The sequence below is a fragment of the Neofelis nebulosa genome, chromosome 16, assembly GCF_028018385.1.
Source record: "Neofelis nebulosa isolate mNeoNeb1 chromosome 16, mNeoNeb1.pri, whole genome shotgun sequence".
NCBI classification, from domain to species: Eukaryota; Metazoa; Chordata; class Mammalia; order Carnivora; family Felidae; genus Neofelis; species Neofelis nebulosa.
This window is the reverse complement of record NC_080797.1, coordinates 567,803-582,680: the sequence shown is the minus strand read 5'-3', so window position 1 is coordinate 582,680 and position 14,878 is coordinate 567,803. Positions and strand designations below refer to the sequence as shown.

At 57.1% G+C, this 14,878-nt stretch overlaps 1 protein-coding gene across 10 annotated transcripts in view; it reads right to left on the bottom strand.

Moving 5' to 3' along the window:
- The window catches only part of SPNS3 (SPNS lysolipid transporter 3, sphingosine-1-phosphate (putative)), a 35,612-nt gene extending 25,083 nt beyond the window's left edge, over positions 1-10,529 (bottom strand). For 4 of the 10 annotated variants that reach the window (XM_058705374.1, XM_058705380.1, XM_058705382.1 and 1 more), the window contains exons 1-6: positions 10,064-10,529; positions 6,948-7,013; positions 2,510-2,646; positions 1,851-2,002; positions 1,044-1,110; positions 290-438 (exon numbers count right to left, since the gene is read on the bottom strand). In XM_058705374.1, coding sequence (XP_058561357.1) covers positions 290-438; positions 1,044-1,110; positions 1,851-2,002; positions 2,510-2,646; positions 6,948-7,013; positions 10,064-10,274 — 782 coding nt within the window. In that variant the 5' untranslated portion in view covers positions 10,275-10,529. Of the gene's footprint in view, positions 1-289; positions 439-1,043; positions 1,111-1,850; positions 2,003-2,509; positions 2,647-3,283; positions 4,336-6,947; positions 7,014-10,063 lie in introns of those variants that run through there. The other 6 variants (XM_058705375.1, XM_058705379.1, XM_058705376.1 and 3 more) reach the window with 5 other exon arrangements.
- Between the last annotated feature and the right edge of the window lie 4,349 nt (positions 10,530-14,878).

Sequence of the window (14,878 nt, the reverse complement as noted above, 5' to 3'; positions counted from 1 at the left end):
AGTGAGGTTCCAAGTCTCAGGTCACTGGGGGATAAGGCCCTGGCAGAGCTCACTCTGCCTCCCTCCCTCCCTTCCGGTCCCCATTCTGTCACAGGCAGGCAGGCAGGCGCAGGGGGCCTCCAACTGAGGGAGGGGCACCTAAGTTGGTGAGTGGGAGCTCAGAGGAAGAAGAAGGCTGTGAACATCGGGACAGTCACGGAGGGCTCCCTGGAGGCGGAGAGAGGCAGGTCAGCAATGCTAGGGCAGACAGGATTTTTGGTGACATGCAGGGAGGAGCAGGGACACTCACTTTCTCCCCAGGTATCTGACGTCCTCCCACCAGCTGCTCCTCGGGCCCCCCATGGCCACCTCCTCCTGCTTCTCAGCAGCTCCCCGGGGAGGGTCTGGAACCAGCACGATAAGCAGGACCAAGGCTACAGCTTCCAGGCAGGGCATGACCTGGGCACGGAGGACCCAGGATCTCAGGGCCACACATACACCCCTGCGACCCAGGAGATCCTGCACGTGGCTGAACCATGTGGCCCAGGCTCCGGGAGCCTCTGTGCCCTGGGAGGGGTGGGGCAGGGGGCTCATTTCCTGACTGCCCCTCACCCCTGGGAATGCAGCCTCTCTGGGGAGTAGGGTCCCCCTGGGACTTCCCTCCATACGGTCTGTTCAGTGATTGCTCTCTTGGGGTCCATGAGCCCACGTGGCTGAGGACTGGCACCGACTGGGGTTCTCGCCGCCTCCACCTGCCAGGCCACTTCTGCCCTGGGATGTCCCCACCCTTGTCTGTCCACCTCTGAGGTTCCAGGAGGCAGCACGTACTGCCCCCACTCTGCAAGCCACTTGCTTGAGCTCGAGGCCTGAGCAGACCCAGCAGCCAGCATCTGAATCCAGGGCCGTGACCTCCACAGTTCACGTTCTGTCAAACGTCCGAAGCTGCCAACGTCTGACCACCCCCCACGGCGCCAGCTACCGTGCCAAGTGGCGAAGGCCACTGGAGGCTGGAAAGTCCCTGCCTGCCCAGGGGGATCAGAGGAAGAACAGGAGGCTGGACTCACTCGGAGGGCCCAGTGCCAGTTCCCGGTCAGCTGCAACACGGCCGAGCCCAGCATGTAGCCCAGACCACTGCGACAGAGGATGGACAAGGGGGTGGGCAGTGAGGGGGGGGGGCGGGACAGTGGGGGGGAGGGGATGGGCAGTGAGGGGGAGGGGCAAGGGGATGGGCAGTGGTGGGGAGGGGAACGGGAGTGACGGGGGAAGGGCAAGGGGATGGGCAGTGGGGGAGGCCCAGCCTGAGCCCAAGGCTGCAAGGCCAGCCTGAGCTGGGGCGCCCCACCCCAAGGGGCTGGCTCTCTGCTGCTCACAGCCCTGTCACAGGAAAAGTGAGCCACATGAGGCCCAGATGTCCACTGCCCTTGGTCAAGTCACCGGTGACCTCTGGCTTCAGGCCCGTCTCCAGCACCACTGCCCCTGCCTCCCTATCCAAGGACCCAAGGCTCAGCCCTGCCTGAATCAGGCAATGCCAGGAAACCTGGCTCAGAGCTCTTGGGCCCGACTGCAAATCCACTCTGACCTCCCCCACCCAGGGGAGCCCGCCCCGGCCCCACACCCTTCCCCAAGCAGGCCTTCCCAAGTGTCCTACGGGGTAGGAGGCATCTTGATTCCCTCGAACCCTCAACACAGCCCATCAGTCAGTGTTCTTGCCCCCCCTTTACAGATGAGGAAACCGAGGCCCAGAGTGGTAAAGGGACAAAGCGAGGAAGGAGCTCTCCTGGTCTGATGCCCTCCTACCCCAGCCCAGACTATTCTGGCTCCTTTGGGCCTCAGTTTACCGCCTGGGGAAGCGGGTCCTGGGTGGCACCAACCTTCCGACAGGGATAAAGATGTAGAAGATGGCCAGCACCCGGGTCCGCTGGTCCCTCACAAAGAGGTCGCCCAGAATGGTGGGTGCGATGGTGGAGTAGCTGGCTGAGCCGGTGCCCACGACTCCCCGGGACAGGAAGAACAGCCAGGAATACTGGGCAGGCAGGCGCAAGACCCCAGTGAGCCCCAGGATCACCCTCGGGGTGAGGGACCTGAGCGAGTGTCAGAGGCCCCAGGTCCTGGTGACAGGAGCCCCCCCCCCCCCCCCCCCCCGCCCCCCGGGGTGGAGGAGGGGATCTGGGCTCAAAGACGCCTGGCTACCCGCCCAGCCCAGGTCTCCACATCACACGGGTGCCCCCTGCTGGCGCCTGCAGCCGCGGCCTCCCCACCCACTCTCCCACCGCCCAGGGGAGCCCTTTTTCTGGGCCCCCAGACAGTGGCTGTCACCTCCACCCGCCCCCCACAGGCAGCAGCGGGAGGCGCAGGGGAGGAAGTCTCCCGCTAAGAGAGTCTAAGGGGGGTCCTCTCTCGGCCCTGGATGGCGCCCCTGCAGCCAGCCCGGAGCCCACCCATGTTTTAACGGGAAGGAGCAGGTGGTGGGAGCGGGGGGGCGGGGGGGGGGGGCAGGTCCAGGGCGCCTTGCAGGGATGAGGGCACCCACCTGGGGGGAAATGAAGGAGCTGGAGAGGCCCGCCCCTGACCAGAGCAGGATCCCAATGCTCAGCGTAGCTTTGCGGCTGTGTCGGTCGCCCAGGTAGCCAAACACAGGTGCAGACAGCAGCAGGCAACCTATGAAGACTGGAGGGGACAGGCCGGGGCCCCATGCATTCCCCCGTGGTGGTGGGCGCGCAGACGGGCCTGCGGGCCCGCAGAAGGGGCCTGGCTCTGGTGCCGCAAAGCTGGCACCCTGGCAGTGGGTGGAGGCCACAGGACCCACGGCCCGAGTCAGGGGAACTGGGAAGGGGGTGGAGGGAGCTGGGCCGGCTCAAATCCCGGCTCTGCTGCAGGCTCGCTGTGCAGCCTGGGGTTACTAACGCCACCCCTCTGAGCGTCCCCCGAGCCGCCAGCGCTCGGTGCACGCCAGGCCCCGCGTCTCTGCGGAGCTGTCCGTCCCCTTGCCTGGCTGGGCCAGGTCCGATTTTGCCGTCACACCCCTGCTGGGGGCGGGAGGCAAGGGAGGCCTGCCCGGGCCTGCGGTGCAGACCTGCAGGGTTAAGAATGAGTGCAGTCGTTCCCGGAGGCTGGAAAAGGGCCTGGTTTTCCTAAGCAGGCAGAACATTCCCCTGACACCGTCAGTTGTATTTGTTCCATTTTTTTAAAGTAAACCCTTCTGAATTGGGAGACTGGGTTAACGAACGCGTTTGCTACTCTGCGAAGACAAAGAAACTGCCGCGTTTTCGCACGACTCTGCACCCTCGCCGCTCGCGTCCCTCACCTGAAACCGTCTCCACCCTCCGAGGGGGGGGCGTGTCCGCGGCCGCAGGTGAGCGAGGCGTCCGGACCCGCCTCCGCCCGAGGCCCCGCCCCATGCCTGGGTCCGCATTCGCTGAGCGCTCATGATCGACATTGCCTGAGCCTAATGAGCGTCCAGACTCGTCCCAGCCCCGCCCACTCCGCCCCACCCGCTCTGGTATTGGGTGGAGCCGTGCGCGGTTGCAGAAATTAGGCCAGTTTTGACCTACAAAAAATAAGGCAATTTAAAATGGTTCGTCCTAATACTCCACAGAGAATGGTCTTTGGTGCCAGGGACATTTAGAATTTTAATAGCTACCTCCAAAATAGGCCTCCAAAAAGGCTGTATCCGTTTACACTCGTGCAGAAGCGCGTATCTCAGCTCCCTTGATATGATCAGTCACTTTGTTCCTCTTAATGGTTGAGGCACAGACGGTGTCTCGCTGATGTTTTAATCTGCATTGTCCTTATGTCAGTTCCTGTGCTCACACCTTCTGCCCATTTCTCTCTTGGGCCCTTGTGGGAATTGCAAACAATTTCTCCCAGGCCTTTACGTTTAAGGATTTAAAATGCAAATTCTGGGCTCACATCCTGACCCAATGACTGCTTAGCTGTGTGACCTTGGGCAAATTCCTTAACTCTTCTGTGCCCCTCGAATCAACTATATAATGAGATAGCATTGTGCTTCCTGTAGAAGGTTATGGAGAAGATTCAATGAAGTCAAGCATATAAAAAAGGCAGTGACTAGCTTTATGTTAATGCCTAATAAATGTCATCCATTGTTGTTACTAACTGCATTTATAGTTTCAATCATGTCGAGTTTATCTTCTTGACCTTGGTGTCCTCAAATGTGTCAATACTCCCGGTGTGGTGTTTCTTGTCTCCTTAACGCATCTCGTCTCTACCCAAAGGTTATAAAAATACTTCCCCAAAAGTTCTAATACTTTTATGAGATTTGGGGCAGGGATCCTTTATAAGATCTAAACACCTTAAACCCACAGATGCCCTGAAATGGAGAACCTTGCCCCCAAAGGAAGGCACGCTCTCTCTCTCTCTCTCTCTCTCTCTCACACACACACACACTCCTTTGCTCCTGTAGCATCAAATGACTTCTGTGACAAATAGGAGCGATGAAAGAGCAGCGGGTTAAGAGAAGGACTCCACAGGAAGCTGCCTGGATTTGATCCCAGCTGTGTGACCTTCAGCAAGCCCCATAGCCTCTCTGTGCCTCAGGTTCGGCATGCATAAAATGGGCATAATAACAATGCCTGCCTCGTGGGTTTGTTGTAAAGATTAAATGAGTTAATATCACAAAACACTTGAGATAGTGTCAGGCACATGGTAAAGGCCACATCATTAAATATTATTAATCGGGGCGCCTGGGTGGCGCAGTCGGTTAAGCGTCCGACTTCAGCCAGGTCACGATCTCGCGGTCCGTGAGTTCGAGCCCCGCGTCGGGCTCTGGGCTGATGGCTCGGAGCCTGGAGCCTGTTTCCGATTCTGTGTCTCCCTCTCTCTCTGCCCCTCCCCCGTTCATGCTCTGTCTCTCTCTGTCCCAAAAATAAATTTAAAATGTTGAAAAAAAAATTAAAAAAATATATATATTATTAATCAACGAATTAACTCCAACAGCCAGTCTGTCCCTTTGGAAGGGGAGGGGGTCTGACCACTGCTAACCCCCACCCTCTGCCCCACTCTTACAGCTCAGCCACGGCTGAGTCAGGGGCTCCCTCCCTTCTGCAGACACAGGGTGGGTCTCAGGCCATTTCACGACAACCCAGAAAAAGGCGAAGACTCACCCGGAGACAGCCTGGTCATCTGGTCATCAACCCCACTGCCTTCTCCACATACCCTTTGGGCTGCTTCTGCAGAGTTGAGCCTCCCTTCACACACCCCCAGGCACACCCCCAGGCACACGCACATCCTCTCTACCCACTCACACACGTACACACACATACTTTCTCTCTCTCTCTCTCTCTCTCTCTCTCTCTCTCTCTGTCCCTCTCCCTCACCTGCACAAACTCCTTCCATGCATCTCATTTATCAGCGCTTTGTAGTAATAATCCTGTTCACCAGGGAGAGGACCAGGGGGGCAAATATCGACTCACCTCCCATTATCTGTTTAACCTGGAAGTTGCTGGTATTGAGCTGAGATGGTCTCGCTTTGGCTACAGAAAGCCCTGAGACAAGAGCAGTCAGAACGGACCTGGGACGTACACGGTGGCCTGCTAACTCTTTTCCTCCGGTGCCTTTTAAAGACGTTTGTAGAACTACGTACCCCTTCATGCGTTTTCAGCCAACATTTACAACGTTCTCATCCTAAGTTTAAATAATTGCTAAGGATGTGATTCCCATCGTTATTGTACTTTTTTTACACGAGATTTTCACCTAAACCCTTGGGGCCACAGAGGCGTTCATTGCATTCGTGGGACATGTCTGCCATCTACGGACACCGTTTTAATGAGCAAACCAGTCTTTATTCGCCGAATCGATCCAACAAATCAGGATGATCGCCTGTGAGAAAGATACTAAATATTTCAAAGATATCTGAAATAAATGTGTTGACACCCATCCCTGAGACAACATCTTGCTTCTGAATTCTAAATTAGAGATAAATAGTAGACTGTCACGCCAGCAGGAAGACAGACAAGGCTTGGCACTTGGCCACGGGTCTGTGGCCTGGAGGAAACACCCCCACTGGGTTCGTACTGACACCGTCTCTGCTATGCTCCCACAGCCTCGCACGGGAGCCCAGCGTCTGTGAAGGGTCCCGTCTGCATGGCACCCTGGAGGCTTCCACACCCCAGGGCTGGGCGTAGGAGAAACACAGAATAGGGAAGAGGGACATTTTCCTGCTTGGAGGGGTGAGGTGGGAAAGAGGAACCAGGAGCTTTCTCTCAGGCAGGTCCATTTTAGGAAAGAAAAACACAGGCTTGAGGCTCTGTAAGTGGATTCTCTCCCAACTCTGCCCGTGTAGCCCCTGAAAAGTTTTTGTGTATCCCCAGGGGTCCCACTTGTCGCAAGACTGTTGGGGGAAGGAGGGGCCACAGAGAGGGGCACACGGGTGCTGGTTACATGCTGGGTGTGTGCACACGTGCGTATCCGGTGTCGTGACAGTGAGTGTGCCCATGGGGGCACGTGTGTGTCTGTGGATGGAAGGTGTGGCTGGTCCCCACCGCTGGACTGTAGGCCCCGTGGGCCCAAACCCCATCTGAACACATGTGGGAAGTATGTCTGTCTGTCTGTCTGTCTGAGTTCCGGGGGCCAGATTCTTCAGGCCCACAGGGGAAAGCACGTGTCGGGATTTCTCAACCCCAGCCTGTCTCTGGCCCCAGCCGGGCTACATAGGCACAAGAGAGCACGCCACAGTCATGATCTGAAGCTCAGGGGCCTCCTCCAGCCGTCCTCCCCGCTCCTGCAGTGCCTCCGCTCAAACCCGAAGGCTCCGCTCAGGCACCGGGCCTACCTCCTCCCTTCTCCTACGCACACTGCCCTCGCGCCCAGCACCACCCTTCCTCAGCGTCCCCTCCTTTGTGCCGGGGGGACTCAGCGGGGCTCAGCCTGGCCCCCATTTCCCAGCAGCTGGAACTAGGCCCCTCCCCAGCATGAGCCCAGGGCCCCAGCACCACCAGGGACTCACCCCTTACCTGTCTGAAGCAAACCAGCACAGCTATCACTGATCTGAAAAAACTTCTGTACGTCCAGCAGCACGCCTGTGGACAGACGGACAGCGCTCAGGAAATGGGGAGTGGCCCGCAGGGCTTCTAAGGGCAGCTGCCCCTGCGTCTGGGACAGGGCCCCAGCGGGCCAGCACAGGGGGTGACTCGGGGCCCACGGTTCTCTTCCTCTCTGTCCCACACGCACGTACAACCACACAGATAGGGGAGCACGTCCACACGCCCGGGAGCACATATCACAGAGGCCCAAGTGTGTGTACGCATTCGGACACGAATGCACGCGCACACTGACACGTGCACAGAGAGGCGCCCACGTGTCCCACACACGCGTGCCAACATGCCATCATCGTCAGAGTGACGGGAGGCTCCCCGCGGCTGCACAGCTGCTCGCTCAGACTACCAGTGGGTATTTTTGTTTCTGTTTTGTTTCCTTTTAATTTGTAGAGAGAAAAAGAGCGCACAAGCAGGCGAGAGGGGCAGAGGGAGAGAGAATCGAGGGCAGGCTCCAGGCTCAGCGCAGAGCCAGACGCAGGGTTTGATCCCACGACCCTGGGGTCACCACCTGAGCTGAGAATCAAGAGTCAGACGCTCAGGTGACTGAGCCACCCAAGCCCCCCTAGACCACGGTGTTAATGGAAGTCCCTGGGACTGCAAGGCTGCAGCCCTGCTCGGGTACGCGCACCCATGCATGAGCATAGGCGTGCAGAGACACGTGTGCACACGCGTGTTCTTCCAGACGCACGAGCAGACAGTCACAACAGTGCATGTGAGCGCTTCAGAGACCGGCCCCACTTAGGTCCGACCTCGGCCCGCCTCCCTAAGGGTGGCAGGCCCTCCAGGGTCTCCCTAGGCCAAGGCCAGTGCCATGGGCACTCGGCTCAACCCAGAGGTAGGAGACGGCCCGACACCAGGCTCCGATCCCCGAAAGCACAACTTCAGGAAGAGGTCGTCCAAGCAGAGGCGTCTGCTCGTCCGAGCTGTGAGGCCCTCGCCAAGTCCTTAGAAAGAAAAGCTATCGTCGGTCTCGTTGGATTATGAGGTGGCCGAGGCCCAGGCCCCTGAGCGGGGCCCCGCGCTTGTTCGCCTGAGCGGCGGGGACTGTCACTGTCCCCCCGACACGGATGAGGCGCCCTCCCACCAAGTGCTGCCTGCAGAAGCGGTGGGGAGGAAAGCCCCACACCCACACGGCTGAGGCCCGTCAGCAGGTAAAGAAAGACCAAAGAACCAAACAAGAGAAGAGATTTTTGTAAAGACATTTGCTTTGGCCCCAGATGCACAGCGTCTGGGCATGCCACTCTGTATGTGTTTCCTTCCTTTTAATATCTTTTTTTTTTTAAGTTTATTTACTGGTATTTTTTGAGCGAGAGAGCGTGCCAGCTGGGGACAGTCAGAGAGAAAGGGAGAGAGAGGATCCCAAGCGGGCTCCGGGCTGCCAGCGTAGAGCCCGACCCGGGGCTCAAACTCATGAACTGTGAGATCATGACCTGAGCCCAAACAAGAGTCTGACGTTCAACTGACTGAGCCACCCAAGCGGCCCCTCTTTTTCCCCCTTCTTAGTATTTTTAATTACGTGAATAAGACGTATTCGTTGGAGAGAAAAACACTAATAACTCAATAACTACACGAAAATTGTGTAGGATCACACTGGTCTCCATCTTCCAGAGTGAGGACTGGGCCCTAGTTTGGGCTCCTCCCAGCCTGCTTTTCACCTTTAGGCCGTCTTCCCCCAGGGCATCTGGCTGCCTTGAAAACCTCCTACCCCCAGCAGCCCCGGGCACCTCTCCGCATGGTTTCACTTCTCCAGGCCTCCTCCGTCAGGTCCCTGAGGCCAGAGGAAGTGCCCACTAGGAAAGGGCTCCCCAGCCTGCAGGCCTGCAGGACTCCACACCGGTGACTGACCCGCCCCCAGGCCCTGCACCCCTGCCCGGCCTCGGGCCCTCCACTCAAACCCTCAGCCCCCTTAGCCCCGGACTGGCCCCCTGTCTTGTTTGCACCAATCTGAGCATCTGAGCATAGTCCCCGCCCCCGCACCCGACCCAAAAAATCATCCGTGGCTCCCCATTGCCTCAGCAGAAAGCCCCAGCTCCCAGCCTGGCAACCAAGGAGCCGTGATCTGGCAACAAGACTCTTTTAGAACAGTTCCCCACGCTCCCCTCATCAGCTCTGACCACACCACACACTTCGGCCCCGTGGGCCTTGGCCCACGCTGACCCTTTACCCAACGCCCCCCCCCCCCCCCACCTGCCGGCTCCCTGTCTTGCCGATTTGCTCGTCCTTCAAGACCCAACCCGAGTGCCCCCTCCTCTGGGTCCCGCCGGAGCCCTCAGTCACCGTCCTGGGGCCACCCCGCTGACGTCCCTCCTGCCCTGTCCTGTGCTGCTGTGTCCTGTGATCCTCCGAGCTCCGCCCCCTGAGCCCCCCAGGCCGGCCTGTGAGTCCCTCTGCCTTGCAGGAGTCCTGGTGACGAGCTCCCCGCCTCTGCCCCTCAAGGTGGCCATTCTGGAGCTCAGGAACCACCAGGCTGACCCCTCCCCCGGGACTCCAAGCCCGTAGTTAATGTTCCTTCAGCCAGTCGTGAATGAGCCCTTGATGCAGAGAGAAAAGGTTAAATCTCGAAGAATGAAGGAATGAATGAGTCGGTGAATGTGCCAGTAACAGGCAGAACAGGGTAGCCCCGGGGCCTCCAAGAAGGAAGTAAGAAAGTGCAAGGTTTGCACACAGCCCACTGGCCCAGAAATGCCCTGCTATTCTGGGCCAGGCTGCCGGCCTGCCGTCCACACCCTCACGGGACACCCCCAGAGCCTCCGGGCCTTCGCCCTGCTGCCCTCACCCACCACACCTGTGTGCATACACCCCGTTTGGGGCTGAATTGGGAACTCCATGCCTCCCTCCCCGGTTCGGGCCTGGCTGAAACCGCCCGCCCCCCCCCCCCCCCCCCCCCCCGCTCCAGGGGTGAGAGCGGCTGGGACGTCTCCACGAGAAGACAGTTTGCTGGACGGTGGGTGCCGTGCGTCCACAGCGCCAGCAGGTGGCCGGGAGCCGTGAGTGACAGCAGGTGCAGCCCGGGACGCCCTCCCCCACCTCACCTGGGATGATGAACCAGTGCATGTAGTTCAGGAGGTTGACATAGCACAGCACCGCGGCGGCCGCGTGAGCTCTCCAGAGGGGCAGGCTCCAGGGGGCGGATGTGGTCCGAGGGGGACACTGTCCCAAGCCCGAGGCCCCGGGGAGACCGCCTGGCCCCGGGGACGGCCCCTGAGGCCCCTCCGGCCCGGGCTCCCCGCACTCCGCGGACATGCCCCCAGCCTCACCCGCCTGTAGCTCCTGTCCCGGGACGAAGGCGCATCAGCTCTGCACCGACTCACTTCCTGTGGTTTCCCAGCGTCCTGACCTCAGAACAGCAGCCCCAACTGCACAGGTTCCTCCTGAGCCCACTGCGGCCTCGCCGGCGAGGTTTCACCACCCCAGACTCTGAGGCCCGCGAGGGACCCACCCTGGGGGACGGGACGTTATGGTCCCTTGACCTGGCCTGCAGCTTCGGTGGCCGCAGTGAGGAAGCGAGATGGGACAGGAAGTGAGAGGGCTCTCCAGAAGAGGGTCTGGCTGCCCAGACAAGACACGGGCTGTGAGTGCGGGAGGTGAACAGGGTCACATCGGGAAGGCTGGGTACCGGCCAGGCGAGAAGCCCCAGCAGGACTGTGCACGAGGCCACCACCTGCTCCGGGCTGGTGCCCCACCCCTGGAGAAACGAAAGTGGCGGAGGGGCGCATACAGGAGGGCAGCCTGTATCTGTCGTAGATACAAGACCCAGGGGGACGTTGTGACGAGGGGCGAGATATCAGCAGGGTCTCAAAGCGTCTCTTTACAGTTGATGAGTAGCGGGGTGCAGAGGGAGTAACCACACCGCACGGGAATCAGGCGACATCTCAACCAAGGGTCGAGTTAACACCACCAACCAGGTCAGGGGTGTCGTGCTCCTCCACGTGAGGCCCCGAGCAGGCCAACGTCACCTAGGGGTGACCACATCTAATGAGGAAACATCACACCCGGATTGAGGCACGCTATGTTTTTAATACACTGTGTTTTAGGAAAGTTTTAGCAAAATCGAGCAGAAGGTTCAGAGGTTTCCTGTATACCCAGCCCCCACACATGCAGAGGGGGACGTCGGTCAGAATTGATGAACCCACGGTGACACCATCACCCAAAATCCACCCCTTACGTTAGGGTTCACTCGATGTCGTACATCCTGGAGTTCAGACAAATGTATGATGTGCACCCACTCTCATAGTATCACACAGAGAAGTTACATTGCCCTAAAAATCCTCTGTGCTCTGCCTCCCGCCCTGCCCACCGCTGACAACCACTACTGTGTTTACTGTCCCCATAGTTGTGCCTCTTCCAGAAAGCTGTAGAGTCAGAATCACACAGCATGGAGGCTCTTCAGATGGGCTTCTCCACGTAGCAAAATGCATTTAAGGTGCTTTTATGTCTTTTTAGGGCTTGAGACTCATCCTTTTCTGTGCTGAATAATATTCCACTGTCTGGATGGGCCAGGGTTCATTTATCCGTTCGTCTACTGAAGGACATCTTGGTTGATCGCAAGGTTTGGCAATTTAAATAAAGCTGCCCAAATCATCTGTGTGCGAGTTTTTGCGGGCACTGAAGTTTCGACTCCTTTGGGTAAGGCTGGTGATTGCTGGATTGTATGCTAACTGTACGGAACACTTTGTTTTGTTTTGTTTTGTTTTTAAGGAACTGCAGTATTCAAAAGTGTCAAAGTCATAAAAGACTTAGGAAGGTGGAGGGATTGTTTCAGAAAAGGAGATGAAGATCAGCGCATACACGAGACTGTGTCCTGCCCTGGAGAGAAGGGCATGTTCTTGGATACACTGTGTCCTCTCCTGGAGAGAAGGGCACATTCTTGGATACACTGTGTCCTCTCCTGGAGAGAAGGGAACTTCTTGGATACACTGTGTCCTCTCCTGAAGAGAAAGGAACTTCTTGGATACACTGTGTCCTCTCCTGGAGAGAAGGGCATGTTCTTGGATACACTGTGTCCTCTCCTGGAGAGAAGGGAACTTCTTGGATACACTGTGTCCTCTCCTGGAGAGAAGGGCACGTTCTTGGATCAGCTGATGAGATTGGAACTCAGAAGGCAGACCAGGAAGAAATACGCCAGCATCCAATGAACTGAAGTTGATAACTGTGCTGTGGTTACGTCCATGAAGCCCTTCTACTGAAGTGTTTAGGGGTAACGGGCCACCGTGTAGGCACCTTACTATCAAGTTGTTCAGGAAAAAATTAAGAGACAGTAAGAAAGCAAATGGGACAAAATGGGTAACGACTTTGTGGGTTTTGGGGCGCCTGGGTGGCTCGGTCAGTTGAGCGTCCAACTTTGGCTCGGGTGATGATCTCGCGGTTTGTGAGTTCGAGCCCCACGTCGGGCTCTGCGCTGACAGCTCGGAGTCTGGAGCCTGCTTCCGATTCTGTGTCTCCCTCTCTCTCTGCTCCTCCCCTGCTCGCACTGTCTCTCTGTCTCTCAAAAATAAACATTAAAAAAAATCAAAAACTTAAAAAAAAATAGGCGGCCGACTTGAACAGGTATCTCCGAAGAAGTCGTACAAATGGCCAACGTGCACATGAAAAGATGCTCGCTTTCACCAGTCATTAAGGAAATGCCAATCAAAACCACAATGAGGGGCACCTCGGGGGCTCAGTCGGTTAGGGTGTCCAACTCTTGATTTCGGCTCCGGCCATGATCTCACAGTTCATGAGATCAAGCCCCATGTCGGACTCTGCACTGAGAGCTCAGAGCCTGCTTGGGATTCTCTCTCTCTGTCTCTCTGTCTGCCCCTCTGCCTCTCTGCCTCCTCTCTCTCCAAATAAATAAGTAAACTTACAAAAAACCAGAATGAGAAACCAGTTCATATCCACTGAGATGACCAGAATTAAAAAAAAAAAAAAAAAAAAAAAAAGCTAATTAAAAAAAAAAGAAAGAACAGAACAAGTTTGGTGAGGATGTGGGGGAAACAAGACCCTCATACATTGCTGGTGGGAAAGGGAAATGGCTCAGCCTCTGTGGAAAACAATATTCCAAAGGTCAAACTTAGAATTACCCTACGACCAGCAGTCCTCTTTGTAGGTATAAACTCGGCAGGATCGAAAACAGGGACTCAAGCGAACGAATGTCCGTAGAAGTGCTATTCCTTATTTGCAACATGCGGAAACAACCCCAACGCCCATCAGCTTACAAACGGGTGAACCGAATTCGGTGTGTGAGCGCAACAAAGCAAAGGGTTGAGGTCCTGATCTCAGCTACCGTGCCCACCCTCAAAAACACCGTGCTAAGGGAAACAAGCCAGACGCAGGAGGTCACACGCTGTAGGATTCCATTTATACGAAATATCCTGAGTAGGTAAGTCCCCAGAAGCAGAAAGCAGACCTGTCCTTGCCAGCGGCCGGGAGGGACAGGAAATGCTTCGTGGGTTCGAAGTCTCCTCTGGGGGGTGAAACGTTTTGGAGCCAGACAGAGGTGACACCGAAAGCACCAAGTGCCACTGAAGTGTGTGCCTCGAAATGCTTAAGACGTTATGTGAATTTCGCTTCAACTTTTTAAGAGAAGTCCAAGCAGGGGCGCCTGGGTGTCTCAGGCAGTTGAGCGTCCGGCTCTTGATTTCAGCTCAGCTCATGATCCCAGGGCCATGGGCTCAAGCCCTGATCCAGGGTCTGTGCTGAGGGTGTGGTGTGGAGCCTGCTTGGAATTCTGTCTCTCTCTGTGACCCTCTCCCCCACTCACACTCTCTCTCTCTCAAAAATAAAATTAAAAATAAAAATAAATAAAAAATTAAAGCAAACCAAAAAAGAGCCAGTCTGGAGACATGACGAGAATGTGAGCTTTGCATCCTGAGAGGCCAGGGTTCAAATTCCAGTTTTGCTTCTTCCGAGCCTTGTGTCTAAGGCAAATCCTCGGCCTCTCTGGGCGCTGTGTGTCTAAGGCAAGTCCTCGACCTCTCTGGGCGCTGTGTGTCTAAGGCAAGTCCTCGACCTGTCTGGGCGCTGTGTGTCTAAGGCAAGTCCTCGATCTCTCTGGGCGCTGTGTGTCTAAGGCAAGTCCTCGATCTCTCTGGGCGCTGTGTGTCTAAGGCAAGTCCTCCACCTCTCTGGGTGCTGTGTGTCTAAGGCAAGTCCTCGACCTCTCTGGGCGACAGAAGGTCAATTGAGCCCAACAACCGAGACAAGTGCAGCCTTCCCCTCGGGGCCAGGGAGGGGAGGCTGGCCTCTATTTTTGCTGTCAGGGTGAAGCTCACCCTCCCGCCCCAGGGGGTGGTCCTGGGGAAACAAGGAGGGCTGGGAAGCAGGTGCTCCAGCAAGAGCTCCCACAGCCCCATGGCTAAGGGCCTGTCTGAGCCCCGGCCATCTGTTCTTAGGCCTGACTCAGCTCTCTGTGCCTCAGTTTCCTTACCTGTAAAATGGGGTAATAACAGAACACAGCTCCTAACCTGCTATGATTGCTGTGCTGTAAACAAGGTGACATGTGAAAAATGCCCAGAACTTTGCCTGTTGAGGAAGTGCTGTGGGGTTTCCCTGGCACACGTACGGGGGACTTTGGTCCCAGCCCCACCCTCAGAGACCAGTGGCATCCTCGGGTATGAGTGTGAGAGTACAAACGGAGGTACACACACTCGTGCAAGGCACACAAGACCTTTGCCCCTTGTGAGCGCGAGACGGGGCTGCTCACGGTCGCCTCGCTCCAGAGTCCAGCCCTCACTAGGCAAGGCCGGGACGCCACCCCTCCAAGGACACGGGATTTGTCCCCAGGGGGTTCTGTCCCCGGAGGCCAGCAGGGCGACACAGTCACAGATGTTCGGGTAAGGCCCGGGTTCCAGCACCGTGAGGTACCA